This window comes from Gymnogyps californianus, chromosome 9 (genome assembly GCF_018139145.2).
Source record: "Gymnogyps californianus isolate 813 chromosome 9, ASM1813914v2, whole genome shotgun sequence".
Taxonomy (NCBI): Eukaryota; Metazoa; Chordata; class Aves; order Accipitriformes; family Cathartidae; genus Gymnogyps; species Gymnogyps californianus.
The window spans coordinates 17254390-17272427 of NC_059479.1; the positions used below are offsets into that span (position 1 = coordinate 17254390).

An 18038-nucleotide genomic window follows, 5' to 3' on the forward strand; every position below is an offset into this window, starting at 1 on the left:
GCGGCGCGTCAGCGCCCGGCGGGGCCGCGCTGCTATGGCGGCGGCGGCGGCGGGTAAGGCCGCGGGGGCGGCCTACGGGCACGGCGAGAGCGGCGGGGGTCGCGGCGGCGGCGGCTTCCTGGGGCCGCGGGTGCCGGCCGAGGTGGAGGCCATGGCCCGGGGCGTGCAGGACGTGGGCAAGGAGGCCTTCCGGCGGCTCCTCAAAGGTAGGGCCCGAGCGTGGCCTGCCCTCGGCACGCAGCCGGGGCTCGCCCTGCCCCGGGGCTCCCCGCCGCCCTTCGTGCGGTGTAGGCGTGGGAGGGGCCCCCGCTGCCCCGCCGCAGAGGGACGGGAGGGATTTCCCAGCCAGACCCGATGTTGCCCATCGGGTTCCTCGAGGAAGCCGTGGATCCTCTTGGGAAGGCAAGGGCAGCTGGAGGGGCTGCTCTCCCCTGCCGTGCTGCAGCTCTCGTGGGGCGCGTCCCATTGCTTTTCCCTGCAGGAAGCTAAAGCTGAGGGTTAAATACAACGACGGGTTTTCTTGGTTGTATTCTAAAATTCTGTAAAATCCGTGAAAATGAGGTACGGAGCTTTGCAGCTGTGGATGGCCCCCAAACTCGCACCGAGTGCTGTTAAAATCATTCCTCTCTCATCCCTCAGTCGCAGAGCCAGCGGTCGAGTCACTGTCAGATTGTGTAGGGCATGTGGAAGTCAGAGACCCCATGGATGTTTTCCTAACGTGCAGGAGAAAATAAAGGAACCTCAAAGTGCAGGTGTCTTACTGAAGTTGGGGCTGTAAGATTGAAAATACTCTGCCTGTTTGATTTTTGTCTGTGAGGCTTCTCCCTGTGGTAAGGCAAGACAGGTGAGATTTTCTCAAGGCGCCTTTGACCACCAAAATCAGAGTTACTCGGTTGAGTAAATTATTGTATGCAAAATAATCACAGAATAATCAAAGAGAAGACTTGATTAGCAGAGCAAAAGCACAGCTTGTTTGTGGCCAGCTGAGAGGAGACCAACTGCTGCGCAGCATGGCGTAGTGCTGCGATCCTTACATGCACGTTCTCTCAGCTAGCTTCATTTCCTTTTTTCTTCTTGATTTGAATCAATAAGGACTCAAAGCATCTGGTAGCTGGTTTGTCTTTAAAAGTGTTGCTGCACAGTGTCAGAAATGGAGCAACGTATCCCGAGTTTCCTTACAATAATTGAAAGCAATAAAGCTACATATAGGCAGAGGCATTTGGGACAAAAGTAAATACAGATGTTGAACCATATTTGCTGTCTAGTGCAGGGACAACGGAGACCGAACAGTTGGGTCAGTGCCAGGAAGCCTGACCATCTCCTAAGCCCCATCTGGGTTTAATTTCGGTGTAAATGATCGCCTACACTTAAGCGTGCAATAAATGCTCCCTGCTGTAGGGGGAGCAAGCAGTCCTTCGAAACCGGCTGAAGCCGGGGCAGGTCACCCTTCCGCACTGGTTCACCCCAGTGCCCGGGTCCCCCAGCGCGGATGGAGGCAGCCCCCAGGTGATGCGGGGCTGGCAGAAATCTCCAGTCGTCTTCTGCTCTTGCTGGTCTGTGATTAACAGCTTGCAGGACAGCGGTTTTTCCTTTGAAGGTTTAGTAGTCTTTGAAGGCATGATGGAGTTCAAGAGTGTATCTAAATTGCTCTGGCACTTGCACCAAGTTAGTTTTTTGAGGCTGCTGTTCTTACTCTATTGCTAAATAATAACTAATACAAAAAATGAAATGCTGCTTCATGTGCCTGCTCAGTTCATTATATAAAAACTGCATATACCATTATCTCAGGGTTATCCAGCCAGTGTTATTGCAGGCTCTGCTAAACTGCAAGTGTAAGTTTGAGACCGCAGGCGTCTTCTACTAGGAGCAAATGACCCAGCAGTGAGATTTTCTTGGGATGTTTTTGGGTTATTCTTTTTTTTTTCTCCCTCAGATTGACTGTAGGAAATGTTGGTACAGCTGAGATTTCTGAGTTTCCTGAGCTATACTGAGTAAAAAGTCTTGTATTCTAGGGTAATGCAGGTAGGTTATAAAAGAAGACATGGATTTTTAACCAGTTATTAGGGCTGGTCAACAGAAGGAAGACCGATATTGTCATTAAAGCTGTCTAGTTAAAAACTATAAGCAACCCGTTGTTCTTTGAAGAAACAGATCAAAGTTGTATTTCAGTAGGTAAGTAGATGGCAACCTGTTTCCTGCTCTGCGCATGATCTAGCAGACAGGCCTCAGTGCTGGCCTTTCCAGTAGACTCTTCTCAAAGTCCGTTTTGTTGTCGTAGAGCAGAGCCTTTTTCAGACAGCGTGGAAAGCTCGGTACTAGCACTTTGCACATCCTAGCTACTCTGTGCGAAATCTGCCATGCAGATAGTGCCAGACAAATTCAGTCAGCCACGTGGATGACCCAAGACTCACCACTGAATTTGGTGTGCATTTAAAAATGCGAAAAGGAAAGAGAATTTATCCAGAATTAGAAGATGATAGCCAGTGGAACTCACCTAATACCAAAAGGAAGGCTGGCAGTTTGATTAAAACTCTTCCTTTTTTTTTTTTTTTTTCTTTTTCAACATTAGTATTAAGCTAATCTCTTAGTGTTGGCTTTCAGTAACACTTGGTGGATGTTTTTAACTTTTCATGTTTTATTCACAGCACTAATATGGCTCATCATAAATGACGAATCTAATGCCCCAATCCTGCAATGGGATTGTGTCAGTAATCTTTTTTTTATCCAGAGTGGGGCTTCCTGTGGCTCCAGCACTCCATCCAGACTGATCAGAGTGCGGGACAGATGCTGACATGACAACAGAAATTTATATAAGCCAGTGCATTTATGGAAAAGGAAGACTAACTGAATGATGAAGATTGAGATAAACCCATACCACTTATTAGTGGATAATATTGCCACATGGGCTAGCAGTAATTTCCTTTAAAGTCTGTATTATCAACAGTTGTGCAAACTACAAAACTTGAAGGTTTTGTTTTGTCTCCTTGCTCATTCAATCCTTAGTGTCTGCTGACATTGCAAGATAAATTAATTATGTAAAACATTGGAGAACAGTGTTGAATTGTTTACTCTCTCAATCCTCTTATCCTGTGTATCAGAAGTGTAATTAAGCTGTAAGCAGACTTCTGACGTGAACAAGTTTGTTGATAGAAGCTCAAGTTGGATTTGTACTCATGAGTGATGAATTTTTTTATCTTTTTTGCATTATCCCACTGGAACAAATTTCAACAGTGAAAACATCTTCGATTTTACAATGCAAAAGCTTAATCCATTGAAGTTCTCTTGGTAAAGTGTTGTGAGACTGACCTGTGGTGGTGGATGATCAGATGTATTTACAGAGACCTGAAGTGACAGTTTCACATCAGGGAAAATGTCAGTACATTAAGTCAAGTAAAATCCTAGAGATATTTATGTTAATGTTCACGGTCTCCAGGTCTTCCTCTTTTTAAAGGGATCTTGCTTTGCTTCCTTATTCACAGTCACTGTTAATGCATTGGAAGGAAAAGACTGCAAGGAATCTGTCAAGCTGATTGCAGAAAGCACTAATCTCTCAGAAGAGCAACTTGCTTTCCTCATTTCTGGCATGTATACCCTTCTCCGAGAAGCGCTGAGACTCCCCTTATCAACTTTCAAACAAGAAGTAAGTTCTGGGAGTACTTGGAGTCCTGATAAGTTAAAAGCTGCGTCAGACGCGAGTTACCATCTAAACCCTATTTGCCAGGGTGGGGAGCTGCACATAAAAATGTTGCTCCAAGTTAAAGTGGTTGGAAGAAACTGGTAAAAATCTACAGCTTATTATTTTACTTGTTGGGTAGATTTACAGTGAGCTTTTTGGAAGGGTATTTAAGCTTTGGGAAAGAGATTCCTGAATCTTTTTCTGCTTCAGCATCTGTTTACTGTGCACGTTTGTTTTCGCTCCTGAATTAAAACCCCAAAAGAAGCCATTGCAAAGTGTTATTTCATTGGCATCAGCTCTCTCACCCTGTGTGTTCACACATACCACTCATTTTGTCCACACTTAGAATTTCTCATATTTGTTTGCCTGCCTTTCTTCATACTTCTGCCATAGAGGAAGGAAGGTCTTATGGCCAGAACAATCTAGTGGAAACTGGGAGGAAGTGCTATTTCTGCTTATGCTATGGATGTTCTGTGTGAATATGTATACATCTGCCATGTTCCCAACCCCTATCCCTTCTTCATGGCTATTTTCTTTCCTTTTTCATGTTACTTTACCTTACATTTTTTCTTTTCTCATTTTATTTTTATGTGAGTGAACCATTTTTGGGCTTCCAGCACCTCTCTCTTGTTTAAGATGCTGTTTTCATATTTACCCAGGCATACTGGGAAAGCTCATATATTGCAGGAAACATAGTGAAAGTATGCTTTTAGTATTCAGAGCTTATCTTTTGCCACTTCCTGTCTGTTGTCATAGTTTAAACAAGTTACTGCAAAACATATTTGAGAATAAGGGTACATAATTACTCTGAAAGAAGACTGTGTTATGGATAGCTACATAAAAGAAATGGCAGGAATGATGTTTTCAAAAAGAAAGGCTTCCAAGAGATTTAGGTCTTTAAAATTAGTTTCTCGCAACTTGACTGCACACTTCTGGAAATTCTTCTCAATGTGTAACCTGTCATCTCAAAACTACTGGCACTCGAGAGTAAAACTTTCGGGGAGAGATACCAAGCAAGTAACCACTATTAACTCACTAGGTAAGAACCTTTCAAGGCTACATCCTGTAAAACTTCACCTTCCTTGTCTTTCTAGGTTTTTAAGGAAGACCTAAAGGAGCTCAGGTATGTCTGTTTATGCCTGGTTTTTTTAATCTGTTTGTTTTTTCATAACTTTTATGTAACTGCTTCCCCAAATCAACTTTTTTACACAACAAAGTTGGTATAAAAATTACCTGTAAATAACACATAATACATATGTTGCCAAATGTCATGTGAAGCCAGAGGAAAAAAACAGGTGTTGTGTAAGACTTGATTTAGCACTGAGCATGAGCAGTAAATTTCACGTGCTGGAGAGATTGGTCTAATTTAGTCTGTAATGTAGGTTATGCAAATGTGAGTGACCTTCTCTCTGCCATCCCCACCTTGCCCTGCAGTATTTTTTAACATGTTTGGTAAGACAGCGGTAACATTTCAGAAGCTAAGAAACTGCCCTACTTTTCTTCTTCTTTGAAAGGCCAATGATATAACGTTCGTGAAATCCTACCACCTTGTTCAGCTACAGTCTCTCCTGCCCATTACCCAAGAAAGCATAACGTTACAGACTTAGTCAAAATCTGTATCAGTCTGTTCAGAGTAGAAGTTCATATCCTAAAAGCTAGACATCAGATGCTAATAATCTATAGAGTTCCCTTATTTCCATATTTAGTAGCAATGAGAGAATAACAGCAGCTGATGTTTTCATCTCTAGAGAAACTTCTGCACCAAGGCTCAATTATTTTAAAATGCTAATTTCCCATAATTCTTAGCATTCTGATTGCTACCTAGGAGAAATAGATAGATATGTTTCTAATTCTTCTTTTTTCATCCTTATTTGTCTGTTAACCTGCACACTGGCTTTCTCCTCAGACTCTGTTCTGCGGAGTCATAAGCATAATTTACTTTATGAGCAACTTCAGGCAAATTAAAGCTGCAGATTTAGACGTGTAATCGGTGAAAGGTGTAATTGGGGCCATGAGGAAAGGTGCCTTGCTAGTTGATACGATTTTGTCTGCAGCTCAGTGCTGGAGTTTGGCCTGCCTTTTGTCTTGTGAGCTAAAATGCAAGCTGCTTCCTCTGCCGCATCATGGACTTCACACCCAGGTTAAAGTAGGTCAGTAAGAAACCAATGACTTGCTTTTGACCCAGTGGGAGTTGGTGTTTTTTGAGGTGCACACCGAATGTGTTCAGTGTGGTTAAGGAATAATGAAGAGCACTAAAAGCTCCATGCCAGGTTCTCTGGGGGTGGGTGAATATTCCTCTGTTGAGTAGTGGAGAAAGCTGGTATACAGGAGTGCCAGACGTCACTGGCTGGGCTGGCTGTGTACACTGGCTGTATCCAGACATACAGCCTCCCAGGCCCTGTCCTTGTCATTTGACCACGCTTTAATGCCTTACACTTTTGTAGCTGGTTTGGGTTTTTTTCTCACTTTATGGTTTATTCATGGAACTATGAAGACACTTTTCAGTCTGGGTGATCTTTTTTCTATCTTTTGTATCTTGATAAATCTTTTTCATCTTGTTCTAGTTAACACGACTGATATAGCAGCAATAGTTCAGGTAACTGCATTTGTGTTGCTTGCAGACTTGTATGTTTTACGGGCTGCTCGTTGCTGCTACGCTCCCGTGATTCTCACATTATTGGGACTCTTCCTAAATTCCATCTCTGACAGTCTTATTTCCTGTGAGTAGCTCTCTTCACCTTGTGGCTCAAGGTGACTTTTAGAAGACTAAATAGCTTATTCTACTCTCAAGCTATGATACTTAGTAAATTTGGTAGCATCTTTAGCATCTTCGATTCCTATGGGAAATGTAATTTCCTATGTTTCCCAATGCACTTGGGTTTGGAGATGAAATACCTGCGTGTTTGTAAGGCACCTACTAATTACATTCAGACACTTATCCTTCTGCAGTGACTCCTGTGGGTCATCCTGTGATCATGGGCATGAAGAACACATGTAATCGGTTGAACAGCAGTGTCTTGGCATTATTGGCACCCAGTGTTTGGGCAGGTATTTTGCATTTTAAGGCAGAAAAATGGCTTATTTCCCTTTTTTTGTTGTGTCTTCTTTTAAAAGGTTTGAGCTCTGAGCCAAATTACCTTTTTTCCTACCTCTCCTGCATTCTATTTTGTTTCTTTCAGTGAAGCTGAAGATGGGACTAATTCCACCCATATAAAGTCTTGTAATTCTCAATTTCCTGGTGATGCAGCTGGTCTTGGCTTCTAGTTTTGGTGGAGAGAGAGAGGCTGGGAGACATGCCCACTTCTGATTAATTAGATCAGTACTACTGGTTTCACAGGGTTGCCATTCTATATCCCCTATTTCTTGGCCTGACTGGCTGAGCCAGTGAGAATAAATTCATTCTAAGTTGTGGGTGCTATTTTTTCCCTCCCCTCTCAGGTTGTTTAATTATTTTATGGCTCAGGCCAATAACATGGGATTGAGACATCCTCACACCTTCTTTCTTGCCCTTTGAGTCCCTTCCTCAGAATGTTCCTTTGAAAACTGATTGCCATCTGTAGCTCAGGCCTGAGCTGTGCCATGGGCTGTGTCTGATCTGCTTAGTGCGTGACTGGCCTCGTGTGAGCTGCTTGAGCCAGGAACAGAATTTTCAGCAAAATCATTAACTGCACAGCAAAAATAATGCAAGCTCAAAGGTAGCATTAATGCTTCTGGTTTAGTAACACTTTCTCTTACAGTCCAGCAAGTATTGTGATAGGTATCATAATAATCATATTACAACCCCCTGTCTCCGGCTATTCTACTACATACAGAGGATACTCTGTCATCATCAGGATGGTTACCTGATACACTTGCAAGGAAAGTATAAGTAATGTTTGCAGAAATAGTGTCTTGTCTCTTCTGAAAGAAAAACAGACACGTGCAGCCAAAAAAGCACTGTCTAGTCGCTCCTCCTCACTTCCCAGTTTGCCTCAGATAACTACCTTGCTAATAGGAATTTAGTTTTATCCAAGCACCATTTAAAAATGTGTTTTAACCCCACTTCTTCCATTAAGAATTCAAGCTCTAATAACTGCTGTTTCATCTTCTGACTGTGTGAGTTGATGAGTTGTTTTTTCTCCCATCATTAGACACTGTAAGCCCTTTAGGACAGGTAACTTCCTTGTTTGCTTTGATTTTTCTTTGATATACCGCTGTGTATCTCAAGCCACTGGTGAGTAATGTCTCTGGGTGCTGATTCGTGTTGAGTGCTGGATTTAACTGTGGCAGCAGAAGTAGTTACTTCTCCCACTTGTCCAACCTGCCTCTCTGTAGGAGGTTACTGTCCCTGTGGCAAAGGCACCTGAATGGATAGTGTTTGCTCTGCAGTCTTTGCCATTCACAGCCTGATATATTGAACTGAAATCAACAGCAGCTTGTTTGTGAGGCAACAACAGTGTCAGAGGAATGGTAAAGTAGTGGAGAGGCATAGGGTGGATGGAGTGTGAGTTGGTCTATTTGACCAGTTCTCATGGTCCCCATCAAATCTATGCTTGTCGTCCCCATGTTAGATATGCTCCTTTTGTAAGTAATCTGAGCTACAAGGGCCTCTGTTTTTACTTTTGAGGGAGCAATCCATTCTGTCGTCTTTTCATTACGCTTCAGGTGAAACTGAAATGAAATGTGTAGGTTTGGGATTTTTGAAAGCATGTATTGCTGGCCTGCCTTCTGCACTTGTCAGAGCCATCAGTACAATTTTTCTTGACTTTACTGAGAGAAGTTAAGCAAATACTGGGTTCTTCTGAAACTCAATGTTGTCATACTAGGTAGGACAGGAAGATGTAATACAGTTTTTAGGGTTCGTGATATAAAAACATTGGCCGGCCAATTGAGAGCCTAGACTGAATCAGTACTGAAATGCTTATGTAAGAGCTGATGGCAATTTTAAGCAATGGAAGATGGAAAATGTTGACACATTTTCTGTGTTCTATTATAGGGGGTTTTTTGGGGGTTGGTTTTTTTTTGGTAGCTAAGGCTGTATATTTGTGGTTACAAAACACTTAACTATTTTGTATTGCTCTTCTCTTTAAGGATACCAGAAGATTTCATTGTGGACTTTTCCAGTATAGTCTTTGGTAACAGGTTAGTATCTTCATGTATCGTGCATTGTGCAACCAGCAGGGTTGCACAGAGCTCTGCTGACAAAAATCCCAGGCCTATTGAAGGAACAGCAAAATTCTCTAAATTAATGAGAGCAAGATTTGTCCCATTATTTTGATTCAACGTAACGTGATGTCCATCATGCATGGCTATATATGCAGTAAGTAGCTTTCATGCCAATTTTCAATTTTTCTGTGATCATCACCCATCAGTTTTTATAATGTTCTAAAGACCCTGTGAGGTGCATCACTACCTACAGATGAAAAATGCATTGCAGAATTAAGCATTTTTATCATCGTTATCATTGCAAGTTAGAGCAAAAGTGAAAGACTTGCTTTGTTGAGAATACGTATGGCTTCTACATGCTGTGGTTCATGGAAGCTTTCTCAGATAGCATTTAATCAAGTCTTAATGTACAGTTGAATTGGGAATTCACACTGGGTGACTTGATGACATGTATGAGATATCAAGTGCTCTGCTAGCTGTAATTAATTTTCTAAGCAGTATACCTCAGTAGCTCCAGAGGAAGTACTAAATCAAGTACTTTTTGAACAGCCTATCTCTTTTGTCCGTTCTAGGGATTCCTTTTTTCTATATGGTTCTCTGCTCAACCATATTTAGCTTATCCTACATCTAGAAATTGCTTGAACTTTTTGCATATGCAAAACTTTCCTCCTTGAAACTTGAGGTCACTCAGCACATAGCAGCACTAACCCAACGCTGCTCCAGATATTCTGCATGGAATCCTGATAATCATAGTTGTGGTATTTCAGTTACCCTCACAAGGGTCTGAATGCTGCTACCAAAGTTAAAAATATTTTTCATTTCCTTGGTTAAGATTGTGGCTTAAAGCTAAAGGTTCTTGAAGTAAAAATAAATTCAGCTTTCTCATCTATTCTTTGCTCTTCTGTTTGAATTATAGGTGTTAAGAATGCAAAATTCATGGTTGCAAAGTGGAAATATTGTTTGCAGTGGAGAAAGAAGATAAATTTAGATGTCATTTGAAGCATGCATGATTGTCTGTTTTCTACTGTGAAATCACGATGCTGGAAAATTTAGCTTTTTCTCATTTTGAAAGCTGTGATTATCCAGTGTAATCTTGCTCTGTGTTTTGAGACCAGAGAAGAGCACCTCAGATTTGATTTCTAGACAGATCTGCTTTTATAATCTTAAATGTAACACTGAATCATACATATGCTTATTGAGTTGTAAATATATATGATTGTGATGGTAGGAGAAGTATTAGCCTCTGATCAAAAATTCAGTATGAGCTAGATAACCCAGAGAAATCCCCTTTTAATACTTTTCCTGGCATCTTATCCTATTTTTGCAATTTTGTTCACTAAACAACAGCTCTGAAGTACTGGAAATTTGACACTTGTATTTCTGTGTCCCCACAGTTCCATCAAGGTATATAGACTGAAAGGAAAGAAAAACTTGCCACATTGACACCATCAAATAACTGCATGAAATTAGAACTTTTTTTTTAAGGGAAAGGATAACCCTAACGTCCTCCTCTCTGAATGTTTATAATAAATGTACTGCTTTTTTTTTTTTTTTTTTTTAAATAGTGTAGCTTTAGTTTCTACCAGGAGGGTGCGTTCTGTGTGCCATTTGTCAGCATTTCACACATACCAATTTATTCATTCTCCCTGTTCAGTGGCCTGCTGGGCATGTCTTGTTATGTGCATAGGGAACCATCCAGAATTTGTCTTTAGTTTTGATAATGTTAGGTCAGCTGCTGCTCCAAATTCTCTAATCTTTCATTTTCGAGTGCTCTTCTGTTGCATCCTTTGGCAGATGATGTTCTTGTCACCAGGTGTATCATCCTTTCCACGTATAGTTTGGATGATCTCTAGCTGATCCATGGTGCTTTACTTGTTCTAACTTCTGCCTTCTGCACTATGTGCTGACAGCATATTGCAGCTGTTGGCACAGAGTGTTTACAAAATGTAATTATAGTCTGTAGGTTTTGGATATAAGATCCATTGAGTCTTTCCTGTTCCATTTTGCTATTCCTCTTAGAAATCAATGGTTTGATTAATGGCCTGTATAATTTCTGGATGTATGGTGGCCACTATGCACATTCTGTCATCCTTACTCTTGCAGTTCCAGCTGTGATCTTGTCCAAGCTGGGAAGGTGCTGACAGAAGCTTAAACTAAGCTATAAAAGCCGCGAGTCTTTCTGGGGGAATGGTACTGAAGTGCAGTCCTGACCAGAACTAAAGCTTTGGGGTTTGGCCACAGAAATGCCATAGCTTAACAATATTCAGAAGCTTCACCTCTGTTTGGGCATTGCTGACCTTTCCCACCACCACTAACTCGAATGTCTTCCTGTTTTCTCTCCTCTTTCTTCCCCCCAAATGCTGGTGCTGCACTGAACGGACTGTCTTCCATTGACGGGAGTTAGCGTGTCTTCAGGAAGCGGTAGCAGTGTGGCTATTTTTAGGCATTCCCCAAATTAAGCCATACTCTGGCAGCAGCTCGCCACTGAGGGAAAGGCCTGTTCTTATTGTTTAACCCTGCTAATGACCGTTCTATACTCCAGCTTCTCATGGTTGCACCCAGCTGTGGTGACCTACTTCAGTGAGTCAGAACCAGCTGATCTATTTTTTTCTGCTCATTCCTTTGCCATACTATTAGGAATGTGTGTCACTTCTGACAGCACCCAACCCCCCCAAAATAGGATAGATTCTTTCTTCCATTGCCTTTGCTAAATGCAAGAGTATTGGAGGATCTCAGCCTGTCAGTCCTGTGTACCTTACCAAATCATTAATCTTTCTGGGCAGTTTGTAAAGGCACCAGCTAACTTGCGCACAAGAACCTGAGTAGGGATGTTAGACTATCATTCCTACAGTCCTTGATTTGTTCGCAGAGGATTCCTTTCTGATGTAAAGTCTGTAATTAGATTATGTCTAGCACCATGGATAAAGGATGTAATGTTTCTTATCCTGCCCTTAGCAGGAGTACTGGAGTAGCTTTGAAATGTACCGTAAATAACTTCCAGAGACATGGGATGCTTAGCAAAAAAAAAAAAGGTAACTAACATGAAGTCCAGACTAGCTCCTGAATGGACCAGCTGAGTGACCTCACTCTGAAGATATTTCTGCATATATATATATAAAAACGGGTGGTTGTTAACGTCTTTGTATCAGATTTGGCTTGTTTACTTACCCAGAGCTTAAGATGCTGTTAAAATTTTAAAGAATGTCAACCATCTGAAGTTTAATCACTGTCAAACTGAGGCTTGATCAGCCTGATTCTTCCTGCAATACGAGTAATAAATGAAGTCCTTGGTTTCTTACACATTAGACTAGACAAAAATCTTGAAGGTTGTGCTGGGGTTGGCAGTGAACATTACATAAGGAACTTAGAGTTTGTAAATTATGTTGGATTAGGAAGAACCACTGTGTGTTTTGGTTTTTTTTTTTTTTTAAAGTATGCTTCAAAGTACACACTAATATTATTATATTTTAAAACATTGCTGCTCGCTAATACTAGATGCTTTCTGCTGAAAGAGCACAGTGACCTTATTCCAACCTTTTTGCTCAAGTCATCTGTCCCATTCCTGCTTGCTTGTTCCTGTTGGATCTGCATGAAGGTAAAGATATATTTGCAGATCCCTTTTTATGCCTCACAGTTGCATATAATTGAAATAACAGATAGGCCAGGCACCACAATGACTCTTACTAATCTTTATAGTGACATCAGTTTACTGGAATTACACAGAGTCACTTGGTCTCTTTTTTTTTAACATGGACCTTTGTTAAACATAGGAAAAGTGGGTAGTCTGAGCACAGCTGTCTTAAATACACAAAACCTCCACTCATTCAGACCTCTCTAAATGAGGATAGATGTAGGACAGAAACAAGTTCTGGACAGGTTTGTTCTAAGGAATCTTATTTTCTCTTTAGATTGTTGTTTCTTTTATGAATTTGCATTTCAGTCTCCCATTTCTGATTTACTCTGTAGGCGTCCTGCTTCCGAAGGCACAGCTCTGATACAAGGAAGTAGGCTGCCAAGTGTCCAGGACTTCAAGTGGAGAGTGGACGTAGCTATATCCACAAGGTATAAAAGAGAATCCTGCATGACCCTAGAAATTATTTTGCCAAGGTTAAACTGACTTCTTGTGCTGCTTAAAAATGTTAACAGTGTTAAAATGTATCTTGCTGTTAGGGATGGCATGTAGCATTAAATGGTAAGATACGGAGGGGATTTTCTGAACTGAGTGTAGAAGTCAGTTTATATACAGGTTACTGCTGTTAACATGGACCTGCCAACAGGCTGCTGCCTTCATCTTCTTCTAATGATACTTTTTAGGCTCCTTATTTGTTTTGATCTCTAAAACCTCTGTGCTAGAAACATTTCACTCAAAGTTTGAGTCTTTCTTTCAATATTTTAGAACTTAATGGAGCTGATACAGCTCCACAGGTCCTCAGAGATGATGGAATAAATTAGATGGATTGAGCCTGACGCAACCAGCCAAGCTCTCAGTTTCACTGGAGCAGGGGAGAGAAATCATCTATTCAACTTCTCAAGTAGACTATCATTTGTATGTTGCACGTGTTAAATAAAATGACTTTCCATCACCTGTACAGTCTGCTGTGGAGCCTACAAAGAGAGGCTTCAGAACAGCACCTTTACACTGCCATCGTTATGCAATTGGTCATTGATCTACCTCCTAGTTTCTTTCACAAAACAGGAGTAAAGGCCTTTGCAATCATCCTCTCTGTGCCTGCAGTGAATAGCTTCTTGCCATCTGCCACAGCAGAGGCAGCTGGGGGATAGATCTTTGGCTAGAGCCAGAAGGAAACAGAAACCTGTTGTCTGTGCTGTTCCTAGTCTTTGTCTAGTTCTAACCAAGACGGACCAGGGTGAAAGAAATTGAAAGATGATCCAGTATTTGTCAGTAGCATAAATTATTAGCCTGAGTAACTTCATATTGCATTCATGAATACCTGCATCCAAGGGAGAGTGCAGTCTCTTGCTGCCATAGTTGAGAGGCCCATGGGTAATCAGGGATAGTCTTCTTGAAATTAAGAAAAAAGGCTCCCAATGAAAATAGTAATGGCCACAAGCTCCTAGTTGAGGTGACTCTCAGATGAGCAGTGCTGTAAGCACCACACAGGTATCACTATGCAGAAAAAATCTGTACCTATAAGAGAGCAAAATGTACAGCTAAACATCCTCAGGCACAATGCTTGCAAGCTGCAGGCAAATCCTATGATTTGTTTTCCAAACAACACAGGAGCAATACGTTATCCTTTTCCATTTTCCTTCCTCTTATTTTCCTTTCCAGTCAACCTGCCTCCTGGGATTTCTTGTTTATCATCCAGGAATAGCCTCTGCGAAGAGGTATGCATTCTGGCTGTAACGCCTGTCAGTACCTGAGCAGGCTTTGGCAACATTGGTTGAAGGAAGCTGCACAAGAATGACTCATGTCCCCTCTTTGGGTCATCAAATAAAATAACAATCCACAGATTTAGGATGAAGACTGGAAGAGCTTGATTCCCTAAATGAGATGGCAGTTGAAAGTATGAAGGGATGGAAAGGATTAATGCAACACGGTAAACTGCATATGAAAACTGTGCATTATTACTACCAGTACTTGGCCAGCTCTTATCCCTCTCATAGTTCCACTAAACTGATTATTATGTAGAATGAAAATGCTCCTAAACTTGCAGTTACTAAACTATTAAAAAAATTTTTAGTCTCAATACTGAGGTAACTTGGACAGGACTCCTATGTTCCTGAGTTTCCAGCCAGCCCAGGTACAGGCCTCTGGGATTGAAGTTACTCATGTTCTATGTAAAGCCTACATGAACATCTTAAATTGTTAATGTACAGTGCTGTACTCATCACACTGCTGATGTCTATTGTTGTAATACTAATAATGTAAATAATTTCAGTTCACTGGCCCGTGCACTTCAACCATCCATTCTAATGATGATGAAGCTTTCAGATGGGACAGCTCATCGCTTTGAAGTAAGTCTGATTGTCATAATAAATAAAAAAGAAACCACTTGAAGTTCTTTATAGAAAGTTGAATTACTACATAAAATATTAAAGCCTTTGTAAACAATGCCTTATCATTGGTTGGTTTGCTTTGGAATCCTTCATGTTCAGTGTAGCCGCATACGATATATAACGAAACGCCAACCAAAATCATTTCATGCCTTGTTCCTACACACATTTTGCTGAAACCTCATTTGTTAGAAGAATATTAACTTCTGAAAAGCACTGTTGCATAATATCTGGTTTGATTAAAAATTATGGTTTTGTTATCAGCTGTAACCTTCAGACCTGATGGTGGCTCTCGAGGGCAGAAAAATTACTGGGGTAGTTTATATAATGTATGATACACTTCTAAACCTCCTACATTTGGTAGAGAATGGTAACATTCTCTTCTGTGGCAGAGGTAGTTGTATTCTTTTTCTTCAGTAGAGTTCTTGCTGCTAGAAAGAAAGTAAAAAAACCGCTTTGCTTTTTACCTCAGAATTAGTCAGTGGCAGTATCTATGACGCTGTACGTAAAGGCTTGCCAGAAGATGGCATAAACTCTTCCATATTTTTAACCTTTGAAAAGGAATGCTATTTGTTCTATAAATAACATGGTGGTGCATACAGGAATTCAGTGCAGAGCAGGCATTGTTACATTTGAACTCTGTACAGATTTTGGCTTCAGTTCATGTGTTAGTAGTAGTCTGGAGGAAGCACCAAAGCACTGTGGGTTGAAAGAGGTGGACTGATTTTACTGTTACAATGCTTCACAAGAAGGCAGCTATTGAGGAAGGCACAAATTCTGTGCTACATTGCAAAGTGTTGAGGGTGTCACTTCACAGGAGATCAAATTCACCGCTCTGTGGACAGTCTAGCTCAGAGCATCCCGTATGCTCTGTTTGAGGTCTTCCATGGAACTTAAATGATGCCATGGACTTCAGGTTAACCCTTTACAACAGCGTAAGTTTCACTTGTGAGAATAAAAACTAGTATATATTCTTTACTGTTTATATTTGAGGCTTTATTTCCTGGTATATAATGTCAAGTCTTAGTCTTGGTGGCATTGTTCCTGGTTGTTTTGGTTTGGTTTTAGGGTTTTTTTTGTTGTAATTCTGTGGAAGACCCTTTGCTGTTCTGCAGTAGAGATGTGTTGGTGTGCCTGTCCAGTATGCGCAGAAGTGCAGGTATCTGATAGCAAACAACGTGCTTCTCTTAGATTCAGCTCTTTGCTGCTGCTGCTTAGATCTGAATGCCAAAGATCTGGCTGTAAACACGATTTCTGTATCTGATGAGTGGTCTTCCCGCAGTTAGTAGCTCTTTGGGATAAACCTGTGTTTTGGTTCGAGGTACTATATGCAAGCAAATATAGTCCTTAGCTCTTCAGTTTCCTTTCATTTGGACACGTTCAGAATGTCCTGCTAACTAACAGGGCTTATGTAAGATGGTAAGTCCAGAAGGTAATTCCATTACGAACACTTTTAAAATGTGTATGCCACAGGGAGAAGTTACACTCTTTGGGCTCTTGGGTTGGGTTTGGTTTGGTTTGGTTTTTTAATCGCAGTGTGACTTCTGACAATGAAGATTTTTTTGAAAAGCAATGGGAATTGCAGCATTTTGAGTTTTGTTGTATATATGTCAAAAGTGAAAAGGACATGCTGTCTTTTTATGCATTTCTGATGCATGTGGAAAATGGAAATCAGATGTTGGATTCCTCTCACATAATTGATATCTGTGCTACAGTAGGCAGAAGGATGACAAGGGACTCTGTCAAAAGAACTGCGTGTCTTCAATGTAGTCAAAGTAGTAGACTAAATTAAGCAGTGCCCTGCAGAGCAGCCTGGGACTAGCTAGACTGCGCTTGGTACTCATGTGAGCACATGTGTTTGTGCACTGCTGTAATGTTAATCTGTGTCACCCAGCCTGTGCCTGTGCTCTAGATGTGGTTCTCTGTCTTAACAGATAATAGATTTCCATCCATTTGGCTTCTCAGGCTTGAAATGGTAAAGGAAAGCCCATTAGTCTCCTGCACAGTTGAAAATGTTTTGTATATTTAATCAAAATCTTTTGCCTTCTGCGTACAGACAGTGCCCAGTCCTCTTTGCTCTTGAGGTTGCTGCCAAGTGTCTTGCTTTGAGGCTCAATTCCTTTCTCCTGCAAGTTTGGACAAGCAGAATATCTGGAATTTGTTGCTTGAGAATTCTGTAGGCTCCATGACCTTCCAGGTGTCTTTATCTTTCCTTCCGATCCATGACTCTTACTTCACCACAGCAGCCATCAGTTTACATTCTGGTGTACTTCCTTTCTCACATCAGGCAGTATAGAAAACCTACCACGTAGCTGTTATTTCTGGTTTTTCCCACTCTCCTTTTTCACCCAGATGATGTAGTTGAATTAACTGAATTTTATTAACCTCAAATCCTTTGTCTTAAGTCTAAAAAAAAAAAAAAAAAAAAGTATTTTAAGAAAGATTGGGCTGACACTGTGGAATGTTCCCTATCCATAGGCACGCCCTAGTCAAAGTTCCTAAGATGTTTCATGTTTCTAACATGAATATTCTGTTTCAGGTGCCACTTGCAAAGTTTCAAGAACTGAGATACAATGTTGCCCTTATACTGAAGGAAATGAATGATTTGGAGAAAAGGAGCATACTGAAGATTCAGGACTGAACACTTTTTTAAATTGGGAGTTATAGAACAGATCTGAAACCCTCAGTGTGTTTTGTGACTGGCAAAGCAGGGGACCATCACCACTTTGCCTGTCTGAACTGCAGTGTAGCATTTATGATGTCTGCTGTAAATATTTTTTCGATTCAAGTGTTGAAAGCACAAGCTCTTTTCATAAGACTTAGGAAAAACAAAAAATATATCTATGAAAAAGTATAATGCTGTTTGTGAGCATTTTTGCGTGATTCATCAAAACATTTTTTAAATAACTGTCTTAATAGATGAAAGTGCCATTTATTTCTGATTATGATTCATCACTAATTATTTTTGAAAGCCTCCTACCGGAAGCCCCATCAATGTGTATCGTAAGAAAGCTCTGCAATATCTCAAATAAAAAATAAAATAAAAAAAACACTCCTGTGCTCTAGTATGACAAATGTGAACTTGAGTTTTGCATAAGTAAAATTGCTGTCTGGCTTCTCACTAAGTGACTGAGGTATAGCTACAGATATTTAAAGGATAATTTTGAAGAAAATTGGAAGTCTGGATCAAGAAAGAAGT

General features: G+C 40.9%; 1 protein-coding gene across 1 annotated transcript; it reads left to right on the top strand.

The window, feature by feature from the left end:
- The first annotated feature begins 34 nt into the window (after window positions 1-34).
- COMMD5 (COMM domain containing 5) lies at window positions 35-17891 on the top strand. Its single transcript, XM_050901658.1, has 7 exons — window positions 35-206; window positions 3480-3640; window positions 4771-4799; window positions 8747-8797; window positions 12788-12883; window positions 14725-14800; window positions 17379-17891. Exons 1-7 carry the CDS (start codon window positions 35-37, stop codon window positions 17478-17480), a joined length of 687 nt encoding a protein of 228 aa, XP_050757615.1. The 3' UTR covers window positions 17481-17891.
- The last annotated feature ends 147 nt before the right edge of the window (window positions 17892-18038 follow it).